General features: G+C 35.8%; 3 protein-coding genes across 3 annotated transcripts; all 3 read right to left on the bottom strand.

Annotated features, from left to right (window-relative positions):
- Positions 1–9,808: 9,808 nt before the first annotated feature.
- On the bottom strand, positions 9,809–12,066 carry LOC136412527 (large ribosomal subunit assembly factor BipA-like). The gene is made up of 2 exons (XM_066395602.1): positions 10,402–12,066; positions 9,809–10,204 (listed from the first exon to the last, which is right to left on the bottom strand). The coding sequence occupies exons 1-2, from the start codon at positions 12,064–12,066 to the stop codon at positions 9,809–9,811; spliced, it is 2,061 nt and encodes a 686-aa protein (XP_066251699.1).
- Positions 12,067–12,241: 175 nt separating this feature from the next.
- On the bottom strand, positions 12,242–14,026 carry LOC136412526 (uncharacterized). The gene is made up of 4 exons (XM_066395601.1): positions 13,779–14,026; positions 13,014–13,253; positions 12,541–12,644; positions 12,242–12,462 (listed from the first exon to the last, which is right to left on the bottom strand). Exons 1-4 carry the CDS (start codon positions 14,024–14,026, stop codon positions 12,242–12,244), a joined length of 813 nt encoding a protein of 270 aa, XP_066251698.1.
- Positions 14,027–14,224: 198 nt separating this feature from the next.
- LOC136412525 (dihydroorotase) lies at positions 14,225–15,550 on the bottom strand. Its single transcript, XM_066395600.1, has one exon. The coding sequence runs from the start codon at positions 15,548–15,550 to the stop codon at positions 14,225–14,227; it is 1,326 nt and encodes a 441-aa protein (XP_066251697.1).
- Between the last annotated feature and the right edge of the window lie 602 nt (positions 15,551–16,152).

The following is a 16,152-nucleotide window of genomic DNA, read 5'->3' as shown; positions in this document are numbered from 1 at the left end:
CAACAAACTCCTCACCACCAAACCTAGCTAGTAAATCTGTCACTCTGATATTTTCAGAAATTCTTTTCTGTATTTGCTTTAAAAGTTCATCTCCAGCACTATGCCCAAAACTGTCATTCACTATCTTAAAATAGTCTATATCAAGTATCATAAGAGATAACCTTCTATCCTTTTCCACAGAGTCCTTAACAATGTTTCTTAAGTGTGCATCAAAATATCTTCTATTATAACAGTTAGTTAATGGGTCCTTTATAGACATTTCCGCATTATTAAATAAATTCATTCTCAAGGCATCTTGATATCTTTTGCGTTTTACTTGCGAATTAACCCTTGCTATTAGCTCACCCTCATCCAAAGGTACTGTTAAATAATCATTAGCACCTACATCAAGTGCTTTTACTAAATTGTTTTTATCATAATCCTCAGAAAGAATCAGAATTGGTGTATAACGTGTTTCCACCTTACTACGAAACTCAGAACACAAACGCAAGCCGTCAGTTTTTGAAAATTGCATATCAGAAATGATCAGGTCGTAACCATTCTCAGTACCAACCTTCAATGCTTCCATTGGATCACTCAGTATTTTAATTGACCTAAAGCGTTGCTTTAATATATTATATATCTGCTCTGCTTGATGAACATCCTCATCTATAACAAGTATGTTAGCATCAAAAATCTGATTGGAATAATCCATAATACTGTTTCCTGCGACTCCACCAATCTCAGCGTTAGTTTCTCCTCTCAAACGCAATTCATCAATAATCATCTTTAAGCGTGTGAGAGACTTAATTCGTGCAGATAAAGCAGTTTCGTTTATTGGTTTAGTCAGAAAATCATCCGCGCCAGCATTAATACCTTGCACTCTATCATGAGTATCATGCAGCGCAGTTACCATAATTATTGGAATATGGGTTGTCAAGGGATCACTCTTTAGCTCCTTACAAACTTGAAAGCCATTCATCTTTGGCATCATGATATCAAGTAATATAATATCGGGCTGCTGCTTTGCTACTAAATCTATAGCTTCTTCACCATCATGAGCTACGATAACCGTATAGTACTCTGCTTTTAGTCGAGCTTCTAAAAGCTTGACATTAGATAGTACATCATCTACTACCAGAATCTTTGCTGTCATTATCTTTAGATGTATTATCTATATCATAAGTAGGATAAAGCTTACCATTTTTACCAATTATGTAATTTACTTTCTCAGCATTACATTCTTTATATAAGTCTTCAATTCCTGCGTCTTTCAATAACCTCCTAGCTTTTGATTTTATAATCATAAGATACTTATACACATTCCTAATAAGATCAATAAATACAGGCACCTTATTTTTATCAAGAACAATTATGCTCACTAAAGCTACAACTAAAATTTCTGAAAGACCTATATTAAACATTTTTCCTATGAAGCAAGTACTTTAATCCTCCTGATTATAAATATTAATTTGCTTAAATCAAGTTTAGAAGCAACCATCTCATCTAAAAAACTATTATAACGTTCTATGTAGTCCTTATCATTACAAGCCCAGGTTTGAACCTTATCTTCAGGGTTATCAGTAGCTTTTATGACTTTAACAGCTAGTTTGTGATGGTAATTGCTTAAATCGTCCAATAAATCATTAACTAAGCTGCGATCCCAATAAGAAGAGCGGCTTTTCATCTTGATGGCAATTGTTCTAATCAGATCGAATCTTAACAGCGACTTTAACTCAAAGTATATTTTACCAGCATCAAGAATGGACAAAGATGTCTGTTCAGCAACAGATATAATGTCCAGTGCATAAGCAAGAACGCATAGATCAGCAACTTTTTTTGCTAGATCTTTATTTATATTAAGTTCTACTAAAGAAGTTGATCCATGGCTATAGATCTTTAATAGGTGTTCATCTAAAACATCAGTTAAGTTCTGGCCTAAAGTTTCAATTGCATCTTTAAATTTTGTAACATCATCCAATTCTACAAAGCTAAGCTTGCCAAGATTTTTCACTAGCCAAAATGATACTCTGCCAATAAATTTCTGCACGTTCCTCACTATTTGTAAGTATGAGTTAACATCAATTTTTCCATCCAATTCATCAATTTTCTGCCACAGGCTGTTTAAATCATACAGGTGGTTAACAACAATATATATGTTAACCGCTTCTTGTATCTTAATTCCAGTGTTCTCAGCCAAATTATTGATGAATATACAGCCCATTCTATTCACTACATCATTTGCAATGCAAGTAGAGATAATTTCTCTACGAAGTTGGTGTTTTAATATGAAATCCTTAAACTTTGTTACCATCTTTTTAGGAAAATAACCTAGCAAGTAGTCATGAGATATAAGATCTTTTTCAGACAGATCGGAATGTATAATTTCATTTTTTATTGCTGTTCTAGCATAAGACATTAGAACAGAGAGCTGAGGAGAACTGAAACCTTCTGCACCAGTTAACATCCTTGCTATCTCTTCTTCAGTTGGAAGAAATTCTACGCTTCGGTTTAACAGCCCAGATTTTTCTAAACTGAGCAGTAACCTGTGGTGCTGCTCCAATCTCTCTTTAGCTTGCAAACACTCAAGAAGTAATGCTTTTGTTTCAATTTTGTTGTGGTTCTCAAGCACTTTGGATGCAACTTCATCCACCATACTTGCCAGTATTTCATTCCTTTTTTCTAAAGAAATACCCCCTGCTTTCATAGCTGAAACAAATGCAATCTTAATGTTAACTTCAAGGTCCGAACATATCACTCCGGCTGAATTATCAACAAAATCTGCATTGATATATCCACCTTTTTCAGCATATTCTATTCTTCCAAGCTGTGTACAACCAAGATTTCCACCCTCTATAAACATAGAAGCTCTAATATCCTTACCATTTACTCTCAGCTCATCGTTTGCTTTGTCACCGACCATGCTATGATTTTCACTCTTTGCCTTAACAAACGTGCCAATTCCTCCATTCCATATGAAGTCCACTTTTGCTTTCAACAGATATCTAATCAAATCACTTGGAGGTAGCATATCTTCTGTTATATCAAAGCATTCTTTTATTTCTTGAGAAATGTTTACTTGCTTGCTGCTACGCTCAAATACTCCTCCACCCTTAGAAATCAAATCTTTATTATAATCCATCCAAGTTGAAAATGGTAACTCAAAGAGACGTTTACGCTCTGTGAAACTCTTTTCTGCATCAGGGTTTGGGTCAACAAAAACATGCATATGGTTAAATGCGCCGATTAAATGTATATTTTTTGAAAGCAGCATACCGTTTCCAAATAGATCGCCAGCCATATCTCCAATTCCAATAACAGTTGTATCCTGGTAAATATCCTTATTCATTTTCCAAAAATGCCTTTGTGCTGCAATCCATGCACCTCTGGCTGTAATACCCATTTTTTTGTGATCATAACCTGCTGATCCACCAGATGCAAATGCATCGCCAAGCCAAAAATTGTATTCAGAGGCTATCTGGTTGGCATAATCAGAAAATGAAGCAGTGCCTTTATCTGCTGCAACTACCAAGTATGGATCGTCTTCATCATACCTAATCACATTCTCTGGTGGAATTATTTCACCATCAACCACGTTATCAGTAATATCAAGCATTCCTCTAATAAAACTCTTATAGCACTCAACACTTTTCTCTCTTAAAGTATCTTTGTCTTTATAAACTTGCTTAATTACAAACCCACCCTTTGCGCCAACAGGTACAATAACCGCATTTTTTGTCATCTGAGCTTTCATGAGCCCCAAAACTTCAGTGCGAAAATCTTCCGTCCTATCCGACCACCTTAAGCCACCACGGGCTAATTTCCCTCCTCTTAGATGTATTCCCTCAAAAAGGTTTGAATAAATATATAATTCACGATACGGACGAGGATCAGGCAAACCATTCACTTTACTTGAGTCAAATTTTATGGATAAGTATGGTTTATTATCTTGATAATAACTGGTCCTTAAAATAGCCATTATCAAGTTAAATATCGAGCGCAAAACGTAATCATGTGAAGCATTGCTGATCCCCTTTAGAAGTTCCTCGATTTTTTCTGTCAAAATGTTAGTAGTTTCTGCCCTATCGATATCTATTTTAGTATCAAACCTTGAGTGAAATAATTCTATCAAATACTTTACTACTTTTGGATACTCTGAGACCACTTTTTGCATATATTCTGGGTTATAGTTAAATGACGTCTGCTTTAGGTAAGCACTTAACGCTCTAACCAGAAGCACTTCCTTCCACTTGAGCCCAGCAATAATGATCAAACTATTGAAATAGTCATTTTTAATTTCCTTGCTAAATACTTTTGCAAGCGTTATTTCAAATTGTTCTTTCAGAGTAATGTTGTCTATTAATTCATCAACTCTTGACAACACAAAATGGTGTATCCATATTCCACCATTAATTTCTATGTAATAGCCATTATGAGATAGAATCTTAGCTCCCAAATTCTTAGTAATTCTTAATATCTTCGATAATTCAAGACCTCCATTGCTTGGAGTATAAACCTTTAATTGATAATTAAGATTATCACGAGTAAGTCTTAAATCGACCTCGCTAACTCCTTTTTTTCTCACTATTTCCAATTTTTTCATATCGTAATATGCGTCATGAGGTTCGAAACTCTCTTGATAGCTTATTGGAAATGCCTTGCAATAACGGATGAATATATCCTCAACAGTGCTAAAAGTATTATATAAATTGTCTATAAAACGATCTTCCCACTTTTCCGTAATGTTCCTTAATTTGTTTTCGATACGCAAAACTTCATCATCAGGAACACTAGCGTTTTTAGCCTTTAGCACCACGTGCAATTTCATCAAATCATATTCATTGATAATGTGATTGTTATAAATATCTGAACTTCCTGCACTTGTTTCATCCTTCAATATGTCGCGTATCTTGAACATTAGCCTAGCGCTAGCATAACGCATTGGTATCAGCACTATGCAACTAATAAAATCCCCGACTCTTCTTAAAAATAATCTGACCCTTGGCCTAATCGCAAGAGACATGATCGAAATGCAAATTTTAAATAATTCGTCTTCATTTGATTGGAATAATTCATCACAAGAGAATGCTTGTAAAATAGAAATTAAAGCTTTGTTATTGTGGCCCCCGGTTACAAACCCTGCACTTTTTTCTATAACTTTAACTTTATCTCTTATTATTGGAATAGTTCGAATATCTTGAACCTCCGCTACAGAAGTAAATAGCCCGAAAAAACGCCGTTCCTTTACCACATTACCCTGGTCATCAAATTCTTTTACTCCTATACAATTCATGTATGTACGCCGATGGACTATTGAGATTAGATCTGATCTCAATATGTATAGGGAATCAAAGTTTGCAGAAGGAATCAACGTACTTTGACCTACTCTCATCAGGCCAAGGTCCTTTTTGCTGTCACAGACGAGTTTTTCATCTTTACCAGCAATATATTCTTGATAACCTAGAAATACAAAATTATTGTTCTTTAGCCAAACTAGAAAATCTTTTTGCTCTTGATTTCGGTCTGGTGTCATTCCAGTGCGTGACACTGGAATCCACGTGTCCTTTTCCTGATCAAGTACTGGGATGACAGAAAGACTTGCCTCATCAAGTTTCTTAAGCATTAAGTGCCAATCTTTCACAACGCAATTAACTGCTTTCAGCGTTTTTTGTAGAGATTCTTTTAATGTATCAACAAAACTGTCACTTATACCTTTGATAATTACATATATAACTGACTCTTTGATTCCATTGCTTTCTTCCAAAGGGTAAATCTCGTCTATTAGGCCATCTTTTCTTTTAATGTTAATTACGCTGTTGCTGTAATAGCATATGGTTAAATTGTGCGATTTAATAGTTGCAATAACAGAATCAACCAAAAATGGCATATCATCATTTGTTATCTTAATCGTGGTAAAATCGCCTTCTATTCCTGGTATATCATCTATATTACTTACTACTAACTTACTTTCATCTTTCTCTTTTTGAGAAACAAAATTGTAAGCATCGTTTACAATATATAGGAAAAACTTATCGTTGGCTTTTAGGTCGCTTTTATAAACAAAACTATAAAAATACTTAATAAATTTTTTAATTTTTTCTTTATCTTGCTGATTTTCTTGATCAGCTAACTTAAATAAAGACTCAGTGTCAACATTATGATCTATACACATTTTTTTTAACAAAAATACACAGTGAACTTAAACCTTTTTAACTAAGATTTCATTATCAAGAGCGTACACTATTAGTTCATCATTTTCTACTACTTCCCCTGATAAAACTAATTTAGCTAAATTATTTTGAATACACTCTTGTATAACCCTTTTTAAGGGCCTTGCTCCATATTCAGGGTCATAGCCAGTTTGTGCTATTAGTTCTTTAGCTTCCTGCGACAAACTTATACTCAGTTTACGCTTAGCAAGTGTTTTTTGTAAATAAGAAAATTGAACATCTATAATTTTATAGATGTCATCTCTGGTTAAACTGTGAAATATAATAATTTCATCCAGCCTGTTTAAAAATTCTGGACGAAATGCTGATTTAACTATTTGCATCACTTCATTTGATCTCTCTGGTGTCATTCCAGCGCGTGACGCTGGAATCTGCATCTGGACCCCAGTGTCAGCTACTTGGATGACAGGAAGTATAGGCCTATTCTCCGCTTCCCCTTTAAGCATTATCTCAGCGCCAAGGTTAGAAGTTAAAATCAGTATGGTATTGCGAAAATCAATTAATTTGCCATGACTATCAGTGAGTCTACCCTCATCCAAGATTTGCAGCAATAGATTAAATATATCTGGATTTGCCTTCTCTATTTCATCAAACAGAATAACCTGATATGGCCTTCTTCTTACTGCTTCGGCTAATCTGCCACCCTGCTCATAGCCAACATACCCCGGAGGCGCGCCAATTAGCTTTGAAACAGAATGTTTTTCCATATATTCTGACATATCAAAACGCAAAAGCGCTGATTGATCGTCAAACAGAAATTCAGCAAGGGCTTTTGCCAGTTCCGTTTTACCAACCCCGGTTGGGCCTAAGAATAAAAATGAACCGAAAGGTCGATTATTATCTTGCACACCAGAGCGAGAGCGCCTAACTGCATTACTTATTGCTTCTATCGCGCCTTTTTGCCCTATTACTCTTTTTCCTATTTCATTCTCCATGTTAAGAAGTTTTTCCTTTTCGCTGTGCATCATGTTATCAACTGGAATTCCTGTCCACTTTGAAACAATGTTTGCAATATCATCTCCAGTCACTTCTTTCTTTAAGAAACTATCAGTAACCTTTTCCTGATTTTTTAATTCATTCTCAAGCTGAGGAATCACACCATACATCAGCTCTCCTGCTCTTCCCAAATTCCCACTACGCTGAACTAATTCCAACTCTTTTCTAGCGTTATCTAATTTTTCGGCTGTTTCTTGTATTCTAGCTATTTTATTCTTTTCCATCTGCCATTTGCTGTTCAAGTCAGCAAATTTACTGTTTAGGTTTTCGATCTCTTCATTTATCTTTTTTAAACGCTGTTTAGAATTTTCATCACTTTCTTTTTTTAAAGCCTCTGCTTCAATCTTTAGCTGTATAACCTTTCTCTCAAGTTCATCAATAACTTCAGGCTTGCTATCCATTTCAATTCTCACCCTGCTTGCTGCTTCATCAATCAAATCAATTGCTTTATCAGGTAAAAACCTATCTGTTATATATCTATTGGACAACGTTGCAGCAGCAATTATTGCACCATCTGTAATTCTTATACCATGATGCACCTCATATCTTTCCTTCAAACCCCTGAGTATTGAAATAGTATCAGTTTCAGTTGGTTGAGAGATAAACACGGGCTGGAAACGCCTTGCAAGTGCAGGATCTTTTTCTATATGCTGACGATATTCATCTAAAGTTGTGGCCCCTATACAGCGAATTTCTCCACGCGCAAGAGCAGGCTTTAGCAAATTTGAAGCATCCATTGCACCACTTGTTGCTCCTGCTCCAACTAAAGTATGAAGCTCATCTATAAACAAGATAACTTTTCCCTCTGTTTTTGAAATTTCATTAATCACTGCTTTTAACCTTTCTTCAAATTCTCCTCTAAACTTCGTTCCAGCGATTAATGCACCAAGATCCAAAGCTAAAACCTTTGCATCACGCAAACCAAGTGGCACATCGTTTGCAACAATTCTGTTTGCAAGCCCCTCGACTATTGCAGTTTTTCCAACACCAGGTTCACCTATCAGCACTGGATTATTTTTTGTCCGCCTCAGTGATACCTGCATAGTCCTTCTGATCTCTTCATCACGACCAATTACAGGATCAAGCTTTCCTTGCATAGCAAGCTCTGTAACATCTTTTGTATATTTCTTTGCCGCGTTTAATTTTTCCTCACTGTTTGGCGAGTCCGCACTGCTGCCCTTTCTCATTTCTGCAATAACTGAATTTAATTTTTGCGGTGTAACACCACTTTCTGCCAGAATTTTGCCTACAGTATCATCTTTTTGTGCAGTGAGGCCCTGCAGTAAACGCTCAACAGTAACAAATGAATCTTTATTTCTCTTTGCAATACCAATTGAATCTTCAAAAACTTTTGCTATTTCTCTTGAAAGTTGAAGGCCACCACTTCCTGGACCTTCAATTACTGGCAACTTTTTTATTGCGCTATCCACAGCATCAGAAATACTTTGCACACTTCCACCACAAGCGTTTATCAAATCCTGAACTAAACCTGATTCATCCTCAAGCATCACTTTGAGTAAATGCTCAGGCATAAAAATCTGATGCCCAGCTCCCAACGCTTTCATCTGAGCACTTTGAATTAGGCTTTTTGCTTTTTCGGTAAATTTATTTAAGTCCATAACACCAGTTAAATCCGTATTTGCTGATATATATAACAACTGATTTCATAAATTAAAACCTAAAGTTGTTTATTGTTAGGTATGAAATTTAAAACTTTCTTAAAAAAGGAACTATCATAGTAACTATACAAATATCTTGTATCTCAAGACCTTTGGTTTTTGTTGTTGAAAATGGTTGTATTATTTAAGTTATTAACAATATACAATACTAAGTTAATGTAATTTATTTGGAGATGACAGGAAAATTTATTGTAACTTTATATTCTAAATAGAATAAAGTTCTTTTGTTAGTATTGTCCTTTTTGTAAAAAATATTCCTAATTTCTTCATCATTTTTGTGGGTAAGGTCAGTTTTCAGTTACTCTTTTAACAGCTAAAGTTTTGCCGCTAAAGGAGCGTGTGAGAAGATGCTGTAAAGCTTTCACCTTACCCCATCTTCCTTGTTGGACAGCTTAACAATACGTCTTTGTAGCCTCATAACAACTTTTTGGCATTTCTTCCATGATAACTGGTTCCATGCTTCAGAGCTGTTGGTAGGCGCACTTACAGTTTTACTTGTAATCATCTGCTTCTCTACCTCAAGTGGTTAACAAAGTTTCTTGTCACGAGGGACCAAATGGAAGTCTGCTCGTTTTCACGCGAATTAATGTTACAAATTCTATCCATTTCGTTACAAAATGGCATTCGCTTTCTCCATTATCCTTTACCTGCATTTTCATCAGCGTTCCTTGCAGTTTGCTTGCCATATAGGCGGAAATACAGGCTTACCCTGTTCCTTCTGTCATACAACAGTGGGTTAGGTGACTTCTCTATACCGATGATTTGCGTACATCCAGAAATGAAAAATGTCACATTACCTTTTGGTCGGAGCTTATCAGCATCTTTAGCTCTTTAATCGTTATGATACTTATGAAGCTTCACTTACGTTCACCATACCACTAGCCTAGCTCTCTAACCACATGATGCTTGTAGTTTATGCTCCTCTCACGATTGAGCATCTTCTTTTTCAAGGGGAGGTTCATTGTCTGCATCGCTTGGCACCAACCGGTTACCCGATTCGCACTGATGCGTAGACTCAGATGGCAAAACATCTGGTTTAATAAGTTTTAGAACTCTTTTAGTTTCTTTCTGAAGGAATTCCTCTCCTTTTAAACAATATGACCGAAGACTTTCAGGTCGCACCATTTCAATAATTAGCTGGGTTCCAGCAGAATCAGTACAGAAAACATCAACAATACTTTGTTTTTTAGAGGCAATCTCAGCATCCATGATAGTGCTGAAAAATTCTATTTCTTCTATTTCATCTTTGCCAGCGAAGTCCAATATATCATTGAGAAAGTGAATGAGAATATCTTTATTTTTCTCAGTGCCAAATATTCTCTTGAACGCGAAATTGTTTTTTAGATCGAGAAATTTCGAAAAGGCCATAATTAAATACAATTAGGAGATGAATAATTATACACTATTTTACACAAATATTCAACTTCTGATTACTCCTTATTCTTTGCCCTTCCTGCACGCTTACGTTCATTTGGATCAAGGAATTTCTTGCGTAAACGTATAGATTTTGGAGTTACTTCCACCAATTCATCATCATCTATATACGCTATCATATCCTCCAGTGTCATTATCTTTGGAGGGGTAAGTTTTATGGCTTCATCACTACCTGAAGCTCTTACATTGGTTAATTGTTTACCTTTTAGCACGTTTATCTCCAAATCATTGTCACGGCTATGCTGGCCGACAACCATGCCACAATATACCTTATCTTGTGGCTTAATAAACATAATTCCCCTGTCTTGCAAATTGAAAATTGCATATGCCACAGCCTCACCCTTATCTGTAGAAATTAAAACTCCATTGCGCCTTCCAGAAATTGGACCTCTATGTGGAGCATAACTATGAAATAAACGGTTAATTATGCCTGTGCCCCGAGAATCAGTTAAAAACTCTCCTTGATAACCAATTAATCCTCTTGATGGCACTAAAAACGTTAATCTTGTCCTGCCATTACCAGAAGGTCTCATGTCAGTCACTTCACCTTTTCGGAAGCTGAGCTTTTCCATGATGATTCCACTATATTCATCATCTACATCAATTACTACTTCCTCTATAGGTTCAAGTTTTTTGCCATCTTCTTCCTTAAATAGCACTCGAGGGCGTGATACTGAAAGCTCAAAACCTTCTCTTCTCATATTTTCAATTAACACCCCAAGCTGTAGCTCACCACGTCCACCTACTTCAAACGCTTCACCGCTTGGTGCTAAAGTCACAGTAATTGCAACATTTGTTTCTGCCTCCGCGTATAAGCGATCCTTTATAGCAGTTGAAGTAAGCTTTGTACCTTCTTGCCCAGCAAAAGGTGAATCATTAACACTCAGAGTAATCGCCATTGTCGGCGGATCAACTGGAGTTGAGCTTACTGCAGTTGTAACCTCTGGTGCTGCTATAGTGTCTGAAACTGAAGCTTCCTCAAGCCCTGCAATTGCAATTATGTCTCCCGCCACAGCTTGTTCTACTGGAATGCGTTTCAAGCCAGAAAATGAGAGCAACTTAGTTAATCTTCCTCGTTCAATTACTTTGCCATCGAGGTCAAGCACCTTAAGATCTGAATTGACTTTTGCAATGCCCTGATAAACCTTTCCTGTCAATATTCTGCCAAGAAACTTATCAGACTCAAGTAGAGTGACCAACATAGCAAAAGGTGCATTTTGATTATAAACAGAAGGTTTTATATAATCTATAACCGTTGAAAATAATGGGCTTAAATCTTTTCTTTCATCAGAAAGCTCCTTAGCACACCAGCCATTTCTACCTGAAGCATACAACACTGGAAAATCTAGCTGCTCGTTGGTTGCATCAAGGTTAAAAAATAACTCATATATTTCATTTAATACTTCATCAATTCTGCTGTCTGGTCGATCGACCTTATTGATTATCACAATTGGCTTCAAATTTGCTTTTAGTGCTTTTGAGAGCACAAATTTTGTTTGTGGCATGGGACCTTCTGCAGCATCAACCAGCAGCAACACGCCGTCTGCCATGCACAATACCCTTTCTACTTCTCCACCAAAGTCTGCGTGCCCTGGCGTATCAATAATATTGATTTTTTCATCACCCCACATTATTGATGTGCATTTTGCAAGTATTGTAATCCCGCGCTCACGTTCTTGGTCGCCACTATCCATAACTCGCTCTTGAACTTCTTGATTCTCGCGGAACGTACCACTTTGTTTTAACATGTTATCAAGCAAAGTAGTTTTACCGTGGTCAACGTGTGCGATTATTGCTATATTACGGATCGATTTAAATTCGTTCATTTTCTATCATTTCAAAATTAATTTAGTAATAAGTATACATAAAATACACTTAGAGTAAATAACTAAAGCTGTGCTGTGCTTCCAAGATATTATAGGATTACTTTGTTAAATATTCCCTACTCCCAGGTTTGGTTATGGGTAGTTGTTTTAATTCACTTGGAAGTTCTTCCTCGCTGTAGTTTTTGATGTTCAGTTCAATCAAAGATATGACAGGAAAAGGCAGTTTCGTTTCACTATTTCTCTTTATCAAAGAAGCTTCAGCAACAACTTTACCTCCTTCCCCTTCTGCACATTCCACTGCTTCAAGTGAAGATTTGCCTGTGGTTATCACATCCTCGATAAGTAATATTTTCTCACCCTTTTTGATCTTAAATCCACGGCGTAATTCAAACTTACCATTAACGCGCTCGCAAAACATTGTCTTTATTCCAAGCTGCCTGCCAATCTCATAACCCACAATTATTCCACCAATTGCAGGAGATAATATTAAATCTATGGAGCTATTTAATTCTTTTTTTATTTTATCTGCTAATAATGCGCAAACTTTCATGGCTCTGCTTGGATTTTCAAAAATCTTCGCACACTGTATGTATGTGCCACTATGCAGTCCGGATGATAAAACAAAATGCCCATGCAAAATTGCTTCTGCTTCTTTAAATTCTTTTATTATTAGATTATTCTCGTCTAATATCATTTTTTAAGTTTCACTATTACATTCTTTATTAATTATCTGAGTTATGCAAATATCAGACCACACGTTTATTGCAGTTTCAAACATATCGATGATTGTATAAATAGGCAAAATCAGTCCCATAATATGCAAAGGAACATTCATCGATACGAGATAACTGGTTGCCATAAAATAGCACCCCATAGGCACTCCAGCGTTACCAATTGCAGCCCCTGTAGCTAAAAAAATCCATATCAACATTTCGCTCAAGGAAAATGCGTATCCGTTCATTTCTGCAACAAACATTACAGTGATTAGTATAAATGCAGCACATGCATTCATATTAATTGTTGTGCATATTGGTAAAATAAAAGACGATAATTTCTTTGGCACCTTTAGCTTGTTCTGCACACATTCTATAGTTGTTGGCAATGTTGCACTGGATGATTTAGAAAAAAACGCAAGTGTGAGTGCTGGCATAACCCCTTTCAGCGTTTGAATTGGTGATATGCCTTTATACCACATAAATAGCGGTAAAATCAGAAATGCCTGCACAAAATTTGCAGACATTATGCAAACAAAATACCATAAAAGGTTGTAGAACTCACAACCGCCTTTTAATTCATGCAAAAAACATGTAATAAAAGACCAAACAGCAAGCGGAATAAATTTTAATAACCCTTGAGCAATTTTAAGTAGCGTATCAAAAAGTGCAGAGAATACTTGATATAATATATCCTGCTTTTCTTTTGAAAGTGAAACAATAGCTCCACCCATCAAAAAAGCGATTAATATGCTACCAATCATATTATTTTCAAGAAAAACTTGCACAAAATTAGAAGGAATGAGTGATTTTAAATATGAAAAATAACTGTGGTTATTGCTGTTAATACTCCCTATTGTATTACTTATGAAATTTTTTCTTGCTGGATCTATTAACAAATAAAACGATAATGCAACAAACGCAGCTATAATAGTTGTAAGCAGAGTATAAAATAGTGTTTTCTTAACTAAGACTTTGATTTCAATTGAGTCTTTGAGCCCGGAAATTGTGGAAACTATGGATAAAAAAACCAGAGGTAAGCTTATTAATTTGAGCAAGCTGATAAAGATATCACTAAATAGCTTTGCTATTTCAAATATGATTTCATTGTTTAGGTAGTAAGCAACTATTGCAAGCAGTATAGAAAAAAGTATTGCAAACTTGTGCATTGAAAATAAAACTTCAAAGTAACATTATACAATAATTTTGCTGTTTTGGAATCAGATTGATAGACAAAATAACTTTACAGATTAGGGAAAGATAAGAGGATGTGTTTATTCGGAGACAGTGTAAGATTTCTTAATTTAAATTTAGGTGCACTTAGCCCATTTTGGTGATAACAAATTGGAATAGATAAGATATGATAACTAACTCTTCTGCGAGTATATAGTTTTGCCGGACACAACAGTACGTACTACGTGTCCTTTTACTTTGCGACCATCGAAAGGAGAATTCTTTGATTTACTAGCAAAGTTGTCAGTTTTAATTTCCCATTCATGATTGAGGTCAACTAAAATTAAGTCTGCAGCAAGGTTTTTTTGTATACGACCACGTGGTATGTGTATTATATCTGCAGGCTTATATGTCAATTTTGCAAGCACATCAAGTAGACCCATTTGCCCACTGTGATAGAGTTCAAGTGAAAGGGGCAGCATTGTTTCAAGACCAACAATACCAAATGCAGCATTTTCAAGTGGTAGATCTTTAGAACTACGATCATGCGGAGCGTGATCAGTTGCAATGCAATCAATCACACCTGTCTTTAAACCTTCAACCATAGCTAAACGATCTTCTTCAGTGCGAAGCGGCGGATTCATTTTTGCAATTGCTCCATGTTGTTTTACTATATCTTCAGTCAAAGTGAAGTGATGAGGGGTTACTTCGCACGTAACATTTAATCCCAAATCTTTTGCACGTTTAATAGCATCAAGTGAATCTTTTGAAGAGACATGTAGAATATGGTAGTGCACATTTTCCATATCCTTCATTAGCAGTATATCACGATTTACCATAACCGATTCTGACGCACTCAAGATCCCCTTTACTCCCAATTCTTCAGAAATTTTACCTTTGTTGATTGCGCCACCAGCAGATAAATTTAAATCTTCTGCATGTTGAGCAATAGGAACATTCAGCATACTTGAATAAAGCAGCGCCTGTCTCATAATCATTGGGTTCATAACTGGCATGCCATCATCGGTGAACCCAACCGCACCTGCTTCCTTTAAAAGTGCCATTTCAGTCAGGTGTTCTTCCGAAGTGGTGATTTTAGCGTAAAATTCAACGTTTACATGTGAAGTTTCAAGTGCTCTATATTTCAAATATTTAGCCAAAATAACGCTATCAATTGCTGGAACAGTGTTTGGCTGACAAACTACAGTTGTAACTCCCCCCGCAACTGCAGATTTGCTGCCTGTATATATAGTTTCTTTATGTTCCTGGCCTGGTTCACGAAAATGTACGTGAATGTCAATAAGGCCTGGCATTAGAACAAGCCCTTTACAGTCTATTGTTTCATCAACTCCACTTGTTGAAAATAATGATTCACCAAAGTCAACAATTTTATCCCCTTCAGTCAATAATGAACCTTTTATATCAAGTTTAGTTTCCGGGTCGATAATACGAGCATTAGTATACGCAATTTTATAGCCTTCCTTTTGCCCTGTTTGCAACAAATCCCAAGTTTGAGTCATTATATTTGAGTATCGATTATAAAATAAATTTAAAGTTTTTTTAATAAAACACAACCAAATTAAAACACAGACTAAGAGCTGTCTTGAATTAAAGTGCTTTCATTACCCTAAAGATTTGGTTCTTATAACCTAGTTAGCTCAGTTTTAACGTTAATGTGTGAAACTCTGAGTTCTGTTGAAGGATTTTCCAGCTGAATATCTAGCTCATTCTGTATGTTCGATAAACAAATTAAAGCTGAATCAAAAATTTCATCACACTGCTTTGCTTCATGTATATCATCAATTATTTCCTCGAATTCTTCCACATCATCCATTTCTTGCGGCGCACTTTTTAATATCGCTTTTATTTGGTTTAAGTTTTGACGAATTTTCTCCTGATATCCAACAATTCTCTCTTGATATATATCAATCATTTTTTGACATGCGTTGCCTCTAAATGGATGTTCTTTTTTCTCTTTTATGTAAGAACTTTGAAAGTCTTTGCAGTTAAGGATTGCTTCTCTATGTTTTTTTATGTCATTAATTGCGCTGATTATCGACTTATCTATTTTCTTTAAATTTTCTTCCCGCTCTTCTCTTTTAATTATACTTTTGGATTCATT

The sequence above is a fragment of the Euwallacea similis genome, chromosome 12 (assembly GCF_039881205.1).
Source record: "Euwallacea similis isolate ESF13 chromosome 12, ESF131.1, whole genome shotgun sequence".
NCBI lineage: Eukaryota > Metazoa > Arthropoda > Insecta > Coleoptera > Curculionidae > Euwallacea > Euwallacea similis.
This window is presented reverse-complemented; position numbering and strand designations above follow the sequence as displayed.